This window comes from Seriola aureovittata, chromosome 17 (genome assembly GCF_021018895.1).
Source record: "Seriola aureovittata isolate HTS-2021-v1 ecotype China chromosome 17, ASM2101889v1, whole genome shotgun sequence".
Taxonomy (NCBI): domain Eukaryota; kingdom Metazoa; phylum Chordata; class Actinopteri; order Carangiformes; family Carangidae; genus Seriola; species Seriola aureovittata.
In genome coordinates, this window is record NC_079380.1 from 24,594,194 (window position 1) to 24,611,935 (window position 17,742).

At 46.5% G+C, this 17,742-nt stretch overlaps 1 protein-coding gene across 1 annotated transcript in view; it reads right to left on the bottom strand.

Annotated features, from left to right (window-relative positions):
• The window catches only part of LOC130185187 (caskin-2-like), a 50,628-nt gene that overhangs the window by 27,711 nt on the left and 5,175 nt on the right, over positions 1-17,742 (bottom strand). The window contains 1 exon segment of the mRNA XM_056401510.1: positions 39-90. Within this exon segment, the coding sequence (XP_056257485.1) occupies positions 39-90 (52 nt within the window).

A 17,742-nucleotide genomic window follows, 5' to 3' on the forward strand; every position in this document is an offset into this window, starting at 1 on the left:
GAAAGAGGGAGCAGTTTTAAAGAGTGGACTTCACTCACCCATCTGAGTCCTGGTAGTTGACGTTCAGTCTCTTGGTGGAGCCCAGCAGCTCTGAAAACACACAACAACACAACATTAAGGTTCGATGCTCTGCACCTGAATCACTCCTGCAGAGTCCAGGTCACGTGTCTGACACCGTGTCTTCAGGTCTCTGATGGACATGAAACATCTGGATCTCTGAAACTCCCAAGGTCCATTTCACTAACAAACATCCAATCACTGCGCTTCACATTCTGCAGACAGCCAGAGTGTAATACAGCACAAACCTGAGGAACCAATCCTGTCTAAGTATGGGGACAAGGGGGCGGGGCTAAATACACCTGAAACCTTGTCAGTACAGAGAGAGGGGGAGTTAGCATTAGCACAACCGCTAACACTGTGTCAGCTACTGCTAGTTTCAAGCTAACAAACAACATAAACAATCAAAAGATGCTAACTACGCTAACGGTTCTGATCCGTCTGCTAGTCTCTGGTTCTGGTCTCAGACTCCTCCTCTGAGTCTGGGTCTGACTGAGTCTCTCTGATGTTTCCTCCTCTCACCATCATGATGCTCTCTGCTCTTTCACCTGTCCACCTGGAGCCAGCAGGTGGTGGGTGGGGCTCAAGGCCTGATCCAGGAAGTGAGAGGAGATGAAAACGTGAAACTAAATATGAATCAGAGCAGAGGATTTTTACACTGAAGTGAAGTGACTCTGGTTCGGACGTTCACCATTTTAAACGCTGGTGTGACCTGAACAGGTAAGACCTGGGACCTGACCCGGAGGCTGTTGACACTGTGTGGGAAAAAGTCTGACTGGACGCACCTGTAGGACCCATGACATCACCAGCACAGTAGCTCGGAGCCAATCACGGTCCAGTATGAAACTGTGAGGTCACAAACACTGAGAATGGACGTCACAGTGAAATGAACAATAACTGTTTCTGTGGAAAAACGTCCTGAGACTAAAACAGAGTGAAGAAGCTGCTGCTGAATCTTTACATGTGGTTTCATAATAATTCATCTGACGTTTCTTCATGTTTGTTTTTACATTATAATAATAAAAGTCAAAGATCAGTTAATATGTGTCTCTGTGGGAGAGGAGCATGATTCAGCAGCAGGACGATGGACGGACAGACACAGAGTTTGGTCTCAGCCTCGGCAGGAGACCCCCCCCCCCCCCCCAGGCCCGTCTCCCTCTCCTCTGGTGTCACTGGAGGAAATCCAGTGAGTCTCGGGGGGGAGACGTGTGGACGTTTCCTGCAGAGAGTTTGTTCAGCAGCAGCAGTCGGAGACACCTGATCATAAATCGTCCTCTCTGCCGGACCTCCTGAGGACGCTTCATTAGCCTCTGACCGGGTCAGGAGAGGACGGTCCCCTGGACTACAACCTCAGCAGCTCTTTGATCCGCTGCCAGACAAAGACCCCCCCCCCAGGCGTCGCTGCCGGGGCTCTGCCTCTAACTCCCCGGCCTGGAGTTTCCGACGAGACGTCCAGCAGCTCGTCCTCTACAGCTGGACGCCCAGCCGCTGGAATGTGGTGGCATTCAGGCCTTTAAACTGGTGGGGCTGTCTGACAGTCGGCGCTCTGTTCGGGACAGCGGCGGCGGCCCGGCCGGTGGCTAATCAGCGTGTCATTATAACGTCACGGTCACTGACTCTGCACTGGAAGTCAGAGAGCTGCATTCAGACCCGGGGAGGGAAGGCTGCGGCCTCTGAACCGTCACACAGTCACAGTCCTGTGCACAGACGCAGCTACAGACCAGTGTTACTACGACGACGGACCCAGTCACTGTCAGGAGCCGGAGCTCAGCTGAGACCTGGACCCGGTCTCACAGAGATCTGTCAGACTGGTCTGTGGTCAGTCAGAGCGTTGACCTAAAATACAGACCGACTCACTTTAAGACAGACACATGGAGACCTTACTGAGACTGTTACCATGGCAACAATCAATGAGCTGACCAGTAGCACCCAACAACAAGCAAACAGGAAAACATGGCTGATCATTTTTAACATTGTGATGGAGAGACAGAGTTTTATTTTCATTGTTTCTCTCTTTAAGTAAAACTACTTGATCTTGCCCTGAGTTGTGATGTGTGTTTGAGAGCGTCACTCACTCAGAGGTGTGAAATCGTATAAGAAAAAAGTCGGATATTCTCTGATATTAAAGTGAGTAAAAACTGAGATTATAGAGTCAAAAAATCTATATAATATATATTCACAAATGTCTTTTCTTACAACTACAGAAAAGACTCTGTCGTCTGTCTGGTTGTGTCATTTAAATACTCACTGATCATTGTTTATTTGATTCACTGACATTTTACATCTTCATTTTATCTAATTTTGTCTTCAGGTCTCACTTGTAAATGAGATCTTGATCTCAATGTGACTTCCTGATTTCATGAAGTATAAATAAGAGAAAATAAATTCACTCAGCTGCAACATGAGACAAAGAAAAGCATCAAACCCTCAGAAGCTGGAAACACAGACTCATCGGAAACAGACGATTCATCCATTATTAGAGTAGTTATTGATTAATTCTCTATCAATCACCTAATTGTTGCAGTTCTTCTTTCCATCCTCTTTTTGTGTTTTGTATATTTTCACAAAAATGGAAACCACACAGGATCCTCATTTCATTTGCTGCCTTGCTCAGGGATTCGTTAAGGTTTCAATAAAGGTACTTTCGTCTGACGGGATCAGGGTTTGATCTCCACCCGCAGGTGGCTGAATGATCCATTAGCGTTTCCTGTTTGCAGTTTGACAGTGAACCAACGGACGCCCGTCACTGTTTCACTGTGCAGTTCTGCAGTTGTACGGGAGCGTGACTTCAGATCAGAGGTGATGATGTCATCAGGAAGTATACGTCACACTGAATCTAAACATTAAGATATTTCATATGTGTGTTGAGGTTCGAGTGAGTTATGACGCTGCTGCAGTCGGCGTTTACTATCGGAGGTCACAGGAGGTCAAAGGTCAGTCAGCAGGGCCTTTACAGGGGAAGGTGGGAAGTGATCCCAGACGGTGGATCTCTGGCCCCGCCCCCTCCACAGCACCCCTCAACCCGCCAACAACAGAGCGTTTGAAGTGTTGGAGATCTCGGGGAAACGCAGCGGGCTTCCCCTCCGGGGGTCGGAGCGCTGCTTTGATAATGACCTGGATTTTATAATTAATGGGAATAAATCAGCACAAGAAGCGAGACAAAAATGAAAACACAGACACTCAGTGAACAACCAGAGCCAGGAAGACTCTTCTCATTAACACTCTTCTTTTTATAAACACGCTGGATCAGAACGCCGGGCCGAGCTGAAACATGTCTTCACTACAGTCCTCACTAATTCATTACAGCGCCATGTTTCTTCTTCTGTGTTTTATTTGAAGTGTCTAGACTGACAATCAGCTTTATGTCCAACCTGAGCAGCAGGTGCACCAACACTGTGTGTGTGTGTGTGTGTGTGTGTGTGTGTGTGTGTGGCTAACAGTTGCACCGCACGCTACATTAAGTAAGCATGCTAACACATTTAGCATACGTTGAGTGACAGCAAAGTAAACCCACTGACTGACAGAGGAAAGAGTTAAACGTAAACATTTACATCTCATCTCTCAGTCAGCCAATCAGAAGAGAGGAGGCTCTGAGTCTCTCTTCTGATTGGCTGACTGTTTTCTGAGTGATCCAATAAAAATAAAGCAGATTTCAGGTAAAAACACTCAGAGAAACCAAATCCTGCAAGGATGGTGGGTCCAGGTGGGCGGGGCTTGGTGACTGCTTTGTTGTGACATCACAAAGTTCCAGAAGTCCTGACGGCTGGTTTTAAGGCTCAGTTTCTGAATACAGGCTGTGTGCATTTCTCTGTGGACTGAGGCTTTGATACTTTCACAGTATTAATATAGAAGCTAGAGCTGATCTATAATCACACTACACATGGACACACACCTTTACACTGGAGCTGTAAGAGCTGGGCGCAGTTTAGAGTAGAGAGTACGATGGACATTGAGGAAAAAAAAGAAATCTGAAATTTCGAGAATAATCATAATATTCAGAGAATCAAAATTTAAAAAATTTCTAGAGATAAAAAAAAAACACAATCTTTGGGAATATTCCAAGCAACCAATAAAACAGCCCTTTATTCTTTCTTTTTCTGGAAATACAATGATTTTATTTTCAAAATTACAAGAAAACAAACATGTCAGTGAACATTTGACAAATCTGTGACCCCCCCCCCCCCATCCCCCCATCACTGCACTGACGGCTCGGGCACGCTGACCTCCGACAGGAAACAGTCACCAGTGGATGCTAAATATTGCAGCCAGCGGCCGTCTGAAGGCTATCATCATCATCATCATCATCATCATCTTCATCTGCTGCACATTTGTTCAAAGTTATTTTTACTGCTGTTTATGGAGCGAGGCGGAGAGGAGAGGCCCGGAGTGGAGCTGCAGTCCGGCCCACAGAAAAAACCTCTCGCAGGGACCGAAACTTTAACGTCCCGCGGATCTGCTGCCACAAGAATGCAGCGAGAGGAGGAGGAGGAGGAGGAGGAGGTTTCTGCAGGAGTCTGCAGATTTCAGAGGTCTCGCTGGGATCAGGCCGTGGACCAGAGTCTCAGGCTGGAAGAGAATCTGTTGTAAAAACGTACAGACTAAAATTAGCCGCCGGCTGAGGATCAGATGTCTGATTACACGTCTGCGGGCGACGCCTTTGTTTCTCAAACATTTAAGACAAAGCAGGAAAGAGGGAGGACGACATGGCAGCCGCTCCTTTTCCCTCTCTTCTCATTGTGGTGCAGCAGCTCCACCGCTGACCCGCTCCACACACAACACACCCCAGGTCCAGGTCCAGGTCCAGGCCCGACCACGTCAGACTGATGCTGCAGAGACTACATCCTGTAGTCTGAATATAAACAGGCTGTCCAGTCAGAACAGAACCAGTCAGAACAGAACCAGTCAGAACAGAACCAGTCAGAGCAGAACCAGTCAGAGCAGAACCAGTCAGAACAGAACTTCTGAGCAGAACCAGTCTGAACCGAACCAGTTAGACCAGAACCTCTCTCCAAAAAGTTTGGAAATACCTAGCACAGCTTTGTCGGGTTTGGTTCTGGACCTGGTTCCCGTTGAATACTGGTCCGACACTTCCTCTGGTTAACTGAGGGCAGCGGCGGGAGACGATGTCAGCTGTAGTTCTACTGTAACATTATTTGTGTAACGTGTCCAGTGAAACTTGTTGGTTCGACTCTGCCAAAGATTGTTTGTGAGTGAAGACGCATCACTCTGTGACGTCTCTCTGCGACCTCCGGTGAACTGCGTCTTCAACAGAGAAACGATCAGCTGATCGCAGCTCGTTAAACGCCACAGATTGATACGTGGAGCTCGTCCAGCACCGACTTCTGGATCAGGAGCTTGTTTGTGAAGAACCAGGTGTAAATCTGTGTGTAGATCTGTGATCTATGTTCTATGATCTGTGATCTATGTTCTGTGATCTATGATGTATGTTCTATGATCTGTGATCTATGTTCTGTGATCTATGATCTATGTTCTATGATCTGTGATCTATGTTCTGTGATCTATGATCTGTGATCTATGTTCTATGATCTGTGATCTATGTTCTGTGATCTATGATCTATGTTCTGTGATCTATGATCTGTGATCTATGTTCTATGATCTGTGATCTATGTTCTGTGATCTATGATCTGTGATCTATGATCTGTGATCTATGTTCTGTGATCTATGATCTGTGATCTATGTTCTATGATCTGTGATCTATGTTCTGTGATCTATGATCTGTGATCTATGTTCTGTGATCTATGATCTGTGATCTATGTTCTATGATCTGTGATCTATGTTCTGTGATCTATGTTCTATGATCTGTGATCTATGTTCTATGATCTGTGATCTATGTTCTATGATCTGTGATCTATGATCTATGATCTGTGATCTGTGATCTATGATCTGAACGAGTCCAGACTCGTCGTTCCTCCTGTAGTGGGTCTGGACGTGTGACGGTGTCACGTAGGGACGGAGGGTTTGTTTGAAGCAGCAGGTCTGTTTGTAGATTTCAAGGTCTCAGAGGGAAACATGGGCACCAATCAGCCCCCCCCCCCCCCCCCCCCCCCCCCCTCCCCCCCGGCCTTCAGAGCGCTGGCACAGGAACAGAGGAAGCTGTGCGAGTGTTTGTCCAAAGCAGGAGTGGGACACGTCTGTCTCTTATCTGCTGACTGAATGAGGACGGTGCTGTGGAGCAGCTCTGTATCTTATCTGTCCTCGGGGGGGGGGGGGGGCGAGGACACGGCGGAGGGCCGGTCTCGGTCTGGACGGAGACAACAGAGTCTGGACTCGGAGCCAAACTGGACACACAGCTGGTTTTATCAGCTGACGGAGACAAACACAGACGGAGACGATGACTGTGGTTCAACAGGTTCACCACCAGCGACTGTACAACTCCACCCGAGTTACTGAGTCAAACATCTGCAAACATCTGTCCGTCTTCGTGACGTTAAGGAAAGATAAAGAGCTTTTAGTCGTTTTCTGACGTTTTAATCACTAAATGATTCATTGATTAGTTTGAGAAAATAATCAGCAGATTAATCAATAAGAGAAATGATGTTTAGCTGCAGCCGTACATTTACAACTGATCAATAATTAACCTGTTAAAGACTAAGGTTATTAAACTTTCCTTTAGATCATTTAGCTTTGATTAGAGCTGAAATGATCAATTAATCATTATTGATCGACTGTTCTGATAATCAATTAATCAATTCAGTCATTTTTTAGAGTAAAAACATGTCAGTTATTCTCTGGTTCACGCCTCTCAAAGATTTAATTGATTAATTGACTAATTGAAAAAGTAATTGATAATAAAATAATCGTTATCTCTACAGAATGTTGGTCAGGTCGTTTTATAAATGACGAGACGTTGAATCTTTTCTTCATTAAAACTAAAGGAAAGTGTTTAACTGTCAGTTCCCTCCTCGTGTTTCCTGGTGTGTGTGTGTGTGTGTGCGTGTGTGTGTGTGTGTGTGTGTGTGAGTCATGCTGTCTCATGTGGTTGTTGGCTGCAGCAGTGAGTGTATTTGTGTGTTAGAGCTTCTGGATTTCCATCGTCTTCCTGCCAAAACCTCCAGACGGAGCAGGACGGACGGAGCAGGACGGTCGGAGCAGGACGGACGGAGCAGGACGGACGGAGCTGGGCCTCACGTTTCCCTCCACTTCTTCTCCGTCTCAAACTTTACGTCCCGTTAAAAAGACGTCAGCTGAAGCCGTGACGCCCGGTGAAAGCGGCAGACATGTTGTTTACATTCCTGTCGAGCCTGTGGAGCTCTGGGGGGTGGAGGTGATGGAGGAATGAGGCCGGCCTTATCGGCTCTGCCGTGTGTGTGTGTGTGTATGTTTGTGTGTGTGTGTGTGTGTGTGTGTGTGTGTGACGTCGCTGTTATCAGCCTGTTCTCGTCAGCTGATAAATGTGGTTTTAGCGAAGCAGCCGGAGGCGCCGGCGTGGAGCAGGAGTGATTTAGAAGGTTTGTTGTATGTTGATTATTTCTTATTGATTAATCTGCAGATCATTAGGTCATCCGAGGATCGTCCTCTGGGGAACACGAACGTCTGAACTCACGTTTGATCCAGTAAATGTTGAGATGTTTCCTGAAGCTGGCGGAGGAGGTTAGATCACACCAGTCTGTATCCTCTCTTTTCTCTCAGTCTACCACTTAGTGAGTTTGATGTTTCCTTCAGGGAGGGGTGGGGGGGTGGGGTGGGGGGGTGGGGGGGTGGGGGGGGTCTGCTGTGCCTCCCGCTCTCTGGAACAATAGTGTTGGGAGAGGAAGTGTAGAAGGGGCCCGGCTCCGAGTCCTGGCTTTGTTCCTGAGAGCAGCTCCACGCCTCGAGAGAGCCTCCGTCAACACAAACACAATACTTTGTCTCATTACATTACAACTTTATTCTGTTCATGTCATTATTGATTCATCTGCAGACTTCTTTATTGATTAACTGATTAATCTAATTAATGTCTAATTGAGCACAGGAGGAGAAAGAATGTGTCCACTTGTATTTTCAAAACATTACGACATTTTTATTTCTCCGCCCGGCGACAGTCAGAGCGGCGGCCATATTGTTTTCTGGTCGTCCGTCCGACTCATTCTCGTGGACACGATATCTCAGAAACACCTTGACGGAACATCTTCAAATTTGACACAAGCATTCACCTGGACTCAAAGATGAACTGGCTAGATTTTGGTGGTCAAAGGTCAAAGGTCAAGGTCAGTGTGACCTCACAAAACACTTTTTAGCCATTACTCAAGACTTCACAGCAATTATGACAAAGTTTCACACAGATGGTTCATATCTAATGACTCCGGATAAACACGCGTGACCTGGAACTAGTCTGAGTGGCGGAGGGATACGACCTCGAGGAGGTGATCCTAGTTTTCATATTGTTCATGTTTTTCCCTCTAAATATTTCTACTCTATTCATGAATCTCAGATATCTTTATAACAGCTGTGGTAAACTGATCAATCAGCATCGATTTACTGATTTACAGCTGAAAACATCTGGATCTTCAGGTTTTTCAGACGTCCCGTTTCATCACAACTCTCCTGCTGAACAGTCAAACACGATGAGATCAGTTCAGGGTTAACACTGGAGGAACCTGGTACCAGAGACTCATAAGGAACCAGCTGCAGGTTCCTCCAGTGGAACACAGTTAATGAACATTAACTCTGCTGTGTATTGTGTGTCGTATCCTGTCCGTGCATTGTGCAGCCCGTCACACGTCTTTACCGACGGACACGGTCGTGACACGGCGGTCAGGTCAGGAAGAGCAGCAGGACTTTGATCTGATGGAGCTGAGCAGCTGCAGGGCAGACCATCAGAGTCCGCCCCCCCCCCCCCCCGAGGAGAGTCCGCCTGAGCCTCCAGCTGCAGACCAGGACCCAGCGATCCCAGCGATCCCAGTGATCCCAGTGAGGGGTTAAAGAAGCTGTGGTGCAGATAAAGGAGTGCTGAGGGAGTGAGAGAAGAAATCTCAAGACTCATTGTGTAAGAGCGTTCACACAGTGTTCAGATGCTTCACTCAAAAACAGGCTGTGAATCGATGATCACGTCTCACCCTCAACAGTCGCCATCTTGGCTACGTAGCACAAGGAGAGGGACCGCTAACGTCTTTCCAAATTTGTGAAAGTAGCGACCGATGAAGGAGGAGAAGTTGATGGTGCGATTGGTGACATAATTTCCATGTCACATGACGCAGGAGGCGCAGACAGGAAAGTAAAATGTTCATTCAACAAGTCGCAAAAAGAAGCCGGCGGAAAACTTGGCGGGCAACGATCGCAAAAAGATACAAAAAGCGAGGAACAGAACTCGCCACAACCCGACAAACCGACGCCTATGTATGTGTGGTCAGACCTGTGTTTGGGTTCCTGTTTACCAGGAGTCAACAGACACTAATGAGGAGTCAGAGATGGTTCTTCTGTGTGTTGGTCCAGCTGGACTCTGGAGCTGCTGACGGGGACGCTCGGGGCCGTCCAGGCCGGGGGACAGGAGAGGACAGCAGGTAGACGAGGGCACCAGCTAATAGGAGCTAATGGACAGCTGACGGTGAAGTGACAGTAAATATCCACATTATGACACCAGCTTGGTAACGAGGAGCCTCGTCATCCTGAAGCTCAGTGTGAAAGCAGGGAAATAAGGTCTGAAAGCTCCTGGAGAATGAAGGGATCAAACGCGTCGGAGCAGGAAACAACAGGTTAAAAAGCTTCATCTTACAACACTCACCCTGCAGGTCTACTGAGCATCAACACTTTCTCCTGCGGGGAATATAATAATTACATGTGTCATATCTGCAACAGTATTGATCATTTTCCTGTATTTTATAAGATAATTTATTATGAAGAAACTGATTTGTACCTGTAAAGTCTTGTAAATACGCGGGAAGTTTCCTGGAAACTTCAGTGTAATTTAATTATAGTGAAACAGGAAGCTGCTCTGAAACCATCACAACACGATGAAACATGAAGCATCAACATGAAGAACCAGAAGCTGCAGTTCCTCTAACGACCACTAGAGTCTGGCTCCAACAGTGAGTCAGTCCCCATAGACTCCCATGTTAAAATGTCCAACTTTACAGCAGAAATAAACATGTTTACAGCCTGGTACATAAAAAAAACAACTGTTCAGACATCCATCGACTTCCATTCATTTCTTCCCTTCACCTCTGACTCTTGAGGCTCTTGCTAGAATCCTGTAATTTACGACTGTCAACAAACCTCCAGTGAAACCTGCTGAAGATCCTCATGTTCAATGAAAATGAAGAGAAGACAATGGATGCTGGAAACAACAGGAAAAAGATGTTGGCGGTGCAGATACGACCTCGTGACAATACGGAGGCCAAATAATGTCAGAGCACTTTTTATTTTGATGATAAGGATTTTTGTTTCACTTGTTGATTCACCTTCTGTCTCTCGACTCTTTGCTCTGAATTCTTCCTGTTTCTAAGCAGCTAGTCCAACTAACCAGCTCCTGTCATTGGCTTCTCTCAGTGGTAGGAATTAATATGAAAAAAGAATGAAAGTAGTTTTTAAAAAAGTTTTAATAATAATTTCACTTTAAAACATTTAAAAACATTATTTATATTTGAATTGTTTTCAGCTTTTAGCGTTCTGCTTCGTAAATGATTTGACGGCCCACTAATAATACCTTCGTGGCCCACCAGCGGGACCCGGCCCACAGGTTGGGAACCATTGATCACTATCATCTATGAAGCCGTCAAACATAACACAATAAAAGCCCCGGACTCGTTTCCTTTGTGTTGCTGAGCGTCCAGGAGACAGAATGAGCCTTTCAAACCAACAACTAATTAATCATTACTTCTAACAACGACAAAATCACTCCAGCTCAAACATTAAAAAAAATCACTAATTTATTCTTTATTCCACATTTTTTAATCGACTTATTAATTATTTTATTTATTCCTTCTCCTCTTCTTTTACAGATTGAGTTTTTATGGCCCTCCTGTGACTCCGTAGCCAGAACTAATGCTGGACAGACGTCCGTGTGAGAGCTGTTTGTCAGGGTGGAGTGAGATGTGTGTGTTCTGTGTTCCTGTTTCTGTCTGAACCTAAAACAAGACGCGTCCACACTCCACACATATTGTTCGGGGGGATGTGAGCTCAGCTCCACACCCGTTCCTCTGCTCATAATGGACTTTTCCTCACAGACAACCCTCCATCTTTTTTCTGGACAATCGTATAGTACCCAGGCCCCAGCCGCCCCCTCACCGCCCCCTCACCCGCCCCCCCTCACAGCTCCAGCATGTGACCGGGCATGCCTGCTTGGCGGTCAGCGTGGGTGTGGCAGATCAAGCCTCCACTTACAGTCACAGAGATAAGGTGACATATTAACTACAGCAGAGAGAGCGATCGCACACAGCTGCGCTTCAGTGAGAGGAGGCGGCGTTCGTTTAATCCACCACAACCACAGAAAAAACAAGAGCAACGCTGAATGAAAAGTCCTCGTCCTCTGACGTTATCTGACGTTTCAGCTGCTGGTTCAAAGACAAACAGTGAACAGAACAGAACAAACGCTCCATAGAAACACATCAGAAGTTAAAGCTCCTCCAGTGTGAAGGTCTGTGTCCATGTGTAGTGTGATTATAGATCAGCTCTAGCTTCTATATTAATACTGTGAAAGTATCAAAGCCTCAGTCCACAGAGAAATGCACACAGCCTGTATTCAGAAACTGAGCCTTAAAACCAGCCGTCAGGACTTCTGGAACTTTGTGATGTCACAACAAAGCAGACTCCGCCCAGAGAGCCTCCTCTCTTCTGATTGGCTCACAGGCCTGTTGTTACCTCCTCTCTCAGGCTTCAGAGAGAAGCCTGAGAGAGGAGATGTGAAACTACACTGAGATGGTTTTTATATCTTCTGATGGATCAACACTTCAAATAAAACACAGAAGAAGAAACATGGAGCTTTAATCTGATCTTTTGCAGCAGCTGCCTCAACAACAGTTTAACCTCTTTTAATCACGTGTTCCTCCTCCGCGGACGTTTTTAACACTAATCTTTAAACCACGTTTGGATCGATTTTTTGAGGTTCCTCAGGTTTTTATCTTTCACGTTTATCCCTTGTGTTTTTGTCTGTAGCTGTGTGTAACGTTGTGGGTTTGATCTTGTATATTATTGTTCAGCACTTTGGTCAAACTGGCTGTTTTAAAGATGTTTTATAAATAAACTTGATTTGATTTGATTTGATCAGCTCAACAATTTAGAGTCAGGACGTCAGTGTTTAGTATCTGCAGCCACGTTGCAGAATAACTTCTGTTGCTAGGTTTCTAATGACTGTGACACAAACATCTCCCTCCTTTCTTTTTCTTTACCGTCATATCCGAATCATAAAAGCATCAAAACCTCATGTTTAAAGGTGCAGTCCAATTATTCCATTACCAAAATAGTTGACAAAATGTTTCAGTGCTTTTTGTGTTGACCTTGTGACAGATGTGAAAACACCTGCAATCAGTGTGACCCTAAACACAACACGAGCCTCACAGGGCTTCAAAACAAACACTCCTCTCCAGATTCAGACCTAAATCTGAATCAGCTCTGCGTCCTCTGCACTGCAGCTCCACATCTCCACACAGACTGCAGCACTTTCCCTCCCTGAGATTCTGTTTGAAGTCGCCTTAAAGCCTCGCTGGGAAAAGAGCAGCGAGAGTCTGTGGCAGCGCCGCTCCGCCTCCTCTCCCTCTTTGTCGTCGGCTGGAAACCTCAGGAAAACCTCACGCTGCTGTGTTTCACCGGAGTCAAATTCCAGCCTCAGAGAGGGGATCGAAGGTATTGCTATGGGGTCCACATACCAACACCGTGACATCACCGCCTCACCCCCCCCCCCCTGCATTCAAATCCACTCCGCCGCTCTGACAATGGTTGGCACAGATACAACTCTGGGGATTTTGGGGGAAAGAAGAAAAAAATAAGTGAAAGTTTGAGCCGGGAGTCCACAGCTGCGAGTCAGACGTCACGCTGAGCCGACGGCCTCAGACCCAGCTCATCTTCAGACCGTCTGAAGGTGTCAGAACAAACAGGCCCGGACCGACACACTTCAATACGCAGCAGCCAGAGTCTCCCAGAGAAAATAGTCCCGTTCTCAGAGTCTCACCGCAGATCTGACCCAAATGAGCGTTCTCTGAATTCCTCTCATGCTCAGCGGAGGGAGATGTTCTTCACAGAGACCAATCAAAGCCAAGTCAGATACAAGCTGGACGCATCATTCACCAACAGCAGCAGAGGATTCTGGGTAGAAAACATTTGCATCTGAGCCACGATTTACGCTCGTGAGCTGAATGTGTCAAGAACTTCTGAAGCTGCAGCTCAGGGCCCGCATCCTGTAACAGCTGTGATGATGATGATGATGATGATGATGATGAAACCTAAAGTCTAACTTCACAGGAGGCTCCACGTTCCTCATTTTAAAGCTTCTGATATTTCCTCTCTAAAAAACAACCAACTTTATTCCCATAATATTTTGACTTTTTTCTTAAAACATAATATTTGAATCTTTATTCTGGAATGTTCTGATTTCTTCCTCCAGGACTGAATCTGTCCAGCTGCAGTGACGCGGCGAGCGACCTCATTCCAGGTGCTTACACTTGAGACTCTTCAGTGCTGTTGAATGTAACAGTCACGTGACGTCACGGCCGCTCAGTCACGTGACCTCTGAACTGCACGGACACAAAGCAAAGACTGAAAAGAGGAACCGACCGACTGGTTACATAACAGGGCGAAGAAAGAAAACTCCAGCAGCCATTAGTCTGCTGCACACACTGTAGCCCACTACACAATATACACAACACAACATACACAATATACACAACACACACAACACAACACACACAACACACACAACACAACATACACAATATACACAACACACACAACACAACACACACAACATACACAATATACACAACACACACAATATACACAACACACACAACACACACAACACACAGATCATCGCCTCCAACTACTTTCATTATTGTCTTGTTTTTCATCTCGTCGCTGTAGAAAGTGAAGCGAGGAGCTGCTTCCTGTTCGGCTGCTGCGAGCGCTCACAGGCGGATGTTCAGGAGGAGGCCGCCCTCATTATGATGGAGAAGGTGTTTATGTGGGAAAACAAGGAGGCCAATGACCATCAACATGACAGCAGACGTTCAGGAGACGTTCAGCAGACGTTCAGGAGACGTTCAGGAGACGTTCAGGAGACGTTCAGGAGACGTTCAGCAGACGTTCAGAAGACGTTCAGCAGACGTTCAGGAGACGTTCAGGAGACGTTCAGCAGACGTCCCAGAGGCTGAAGACGCATTTACAGATTCCACATGGGTTAATTAGTTTAGCTGAGCGTCAGAGGAGGAAGTCAGTCCGGACCGGTCAGACTTCATCACAGGGAGGAGTTTCAGTACGTCACGGACTGAGGAGACGACTCCTGTCGGCGCTGATGGAGGAGGACCACAGCTGCAGGAGGTGACGATATGTGAAGCAAAGACCATGATAGCTCACGTACTTCTATGACTCTGCGTCTGTCAGACGTTATGTTTCCTGCTGCATCATAATGAGGTGACTCCGCCTCTCTCCGTCTCCGTCTCCGTCAGAATCAGGACAAACTCCCCCGAGGGCCCGGGGTCCCGAGGGCCCCTGAGCCCCAACACACACCAGCTTTGTTTCCCTGTCAGGGTCTGACGGACCTACGTTAAAGCCTATAGGTCTGTTTACTGCACCAATTAAACATTTAACACACCAACATTAGAGCCGACAGGCAAACACCATCAGCCCGGACACACAGGCGGAGGTTCTCACACGTTCCCTCAAATCTGCCTGGCGTGGAGCAGGGAGCTGCTTCCCTCCTCGTCCCCCCTCCCTCCGGAAACAGAGCGAGTCCCGTTAAACTCCACCACGGTACCAAGCTGCTGATTGGCTGAACAAACAGTCTTCTGTGTTTGCTTGACCTCTCCACAGAGCGGAGGACACACTTTGTAAAGGAAACATCCTGTTCTGGGTTTTTTCTCCACAGTGTGAACGGAGCGGCGCCGGACGTGCTCCGGTCACAGGCGAGGCCGTCAGGAGACTCGGTTCTTCCACGGTCGTCAGCAGGAACGCCGAGACGTCTGACGGCGAGCGGCCGAAGCTTCAGAAAGCTCCGCCGGGAAAGGTTTTCTGGAGAAAGACACTTCTGCAAATCGAGTCTCCCTCCTTCCCAGAGAAAGTTACAGTCCAAGCTTTAAACTTCAGGCAGCGCTCCTCATGTGACGGACAACAGCCAATCAGAGGCAGGGCTGATCAATGATCGACACCTGAGCTCCGTCAGATCCTGATGCAGATCACTGATGAATGATTGACTAAACTTCTTCAAATTTTGCAAAAACTTTTATTAGAACTCAAGCATGGACTGATTAGAGTGTGATGGTCCAAGGTCAAAGGTCAAAGGTCACAGTGACGTCACAAAATGCAGTTTTGGCCTTGTGAATGTGATATCTCAGTAAAACCTTCTGGGAATCTCCTCAGCTTTGGTACAAATGTCCACTTGGACTCAAGGATGAACTGATTACATTTTCGTGGTTTCGTGGTTTAATGTCAAAGGTCAAAGGTCACAGTGACCTCACAAAACATGATTTTGGCCTTGTGAACGCGGCGTCTCGATCACTCCTCGAGAGAATCCCTTAAAATTTGGTACAAACGTTCATTTAGACTCGAGGATGAACTGATTAGATTTTGGTGGACCAAGGTCAAAGGTCAAAGGTCAGTGTGACCTCAGAACACACTTTTACTTTTACACACCATTACTCAAGACTTCAGAGCAATTATGACAAAACTTCATACAAATTAAAAATGAATATTTTCTATGAATCTGGATGAAGTGGAACTGACCCGGATCTGGTCACCGGGAGCTGATTGAAGTTTTCTGATTGATAATTATCTTCTTGTATTTTATGTGTAAACGATGCTGCTACTAAACTGCACTTCAAAGTTTTATTTGTCACAAAGAACAATTCACAGTCAAATTCATTTTTCATCTAAACTTTTCCGTACATTTATTTCTGTGGTTGTGAAATAACGATGTGAAATATTAAATTCATTATATTCTTCCATTTGATCTTTATCTCTGTTGCACTTCAGTTGTTTTCACTCAGTGTTACAGCGCAGCTCCTCTCAGGACGCACAGGACGTCCGGCACACCTTTCAACTGAAGTTGGTCCTGTCTGAGGATTCTGTGGCCGGTTTACTCCGACTTCCTGCTCTCAGACTGACAGGTGTGAGGGAATGAGACAGGGACAGGTGTGAGGGACAGGTGGACAGGTGTGAGTGCCGGGAGACAGGGACAGGTGTGAGGGACAGGAGACAGGGACAGGTGTGAGGGACTGAGACAGGGACAGGTGGACAGGTGTGAGGGACAGGAGACAGGGACAGGTGTGAGGGACTGAGACAGGGACAGGTGGATAGGGACAGGAGGCAGGGACAGAGACAGAGATCGTCTGTGATGTCTCTTCACCAGGGGGCAGAGCTGATGGCAGATGATTGAACGAGCCGAGTTTGAACCCAAACCATGAATAAAAGATGAGACAGATTCAGTCTGAGCGGAGAGAAAGCAGACGCCCCCCCCCCCCCCCCCCCCCCCCCGACCCCCCAACACGCTGCTGCTGTTTTGTTTCGGTTCTCAGCAGCTTTTCATAGCGACTCGACAGGTTTACGGCTCTGATAATGGGACGCTGATGAGCGGCGGCGGCGGCGGCGTCTCTGCAGAGGGTCACAGATAAAAGCTGCTGCGGCACACGTCTGCTCCACCACAGATGGAGATGTTACCCTCTCTCCTCTTTGTGATTCAAATGTTTAAAAACCCACAGGAGTCTGACATGACAGCAGGAAGAAAGCTTCTTAAATGTTTCTGGATTAAAGCAGAAACAAGAGTTATTACCTGTTTATTACCAGTTTATTACCAGTTGTATTTAAGGTGGATTAGACTCAGTCCAACAACACTGACCTCGTCCGAACGTCAATCCATCTGCTGCACGGTAAATTAAGACATTTTCCCATGATGCACCTCCCTCTCTGTTTCAATAACTGTGTGTGTTAGAAGCACGATAAGGAAATTGAAATGAGACTGATGCATTAAAACAACAACCAGCGTCTGTCCTCGGCGTTTCCTGCTCGTTATAAAACCTGCTCCTTTTAAACTGTAGTCTGGAGATTAACGAGACGAGCCTCTGTCCAGACGCCGCCGCTGTGGTTTGAAAAGCTCCAGTCAATGGGAAAATAAAAAGCAGAGCTGCCGGCTGGGTGCTGGTCACCTGACCAATCATTGTGTCTATAAAAGGTCTGAAAATAGAGAAAAGCTCGAGGTGACGTCTTCAAACGTTTTAATGGCTGCAACTAAAACTTTCAGTGTTGATTAATCCGCTGATTATTTTCTTGATTAATCGCCTGTAAAAAGTCAGAAAATAGTTTCTCAGTGTTGAAGGTCACATTAAATATTCCTTCTTATTGACAATAATGATATTAAACAGAGAAAAGTGGGAGAACATTTCTGTTTGGACAGAAACTAAGAGACTGAACTTCTTATTCAAACCGTCGATGTTCAGATTAGACCTTTAAAACTTTTTATGGCCTTAAATCAAATGAAAGACTTTTTACACAGAGCTGCTTCTAGCGCTTATTTTCAGTCTGCCTGTTTAATTGATGAATCATTTT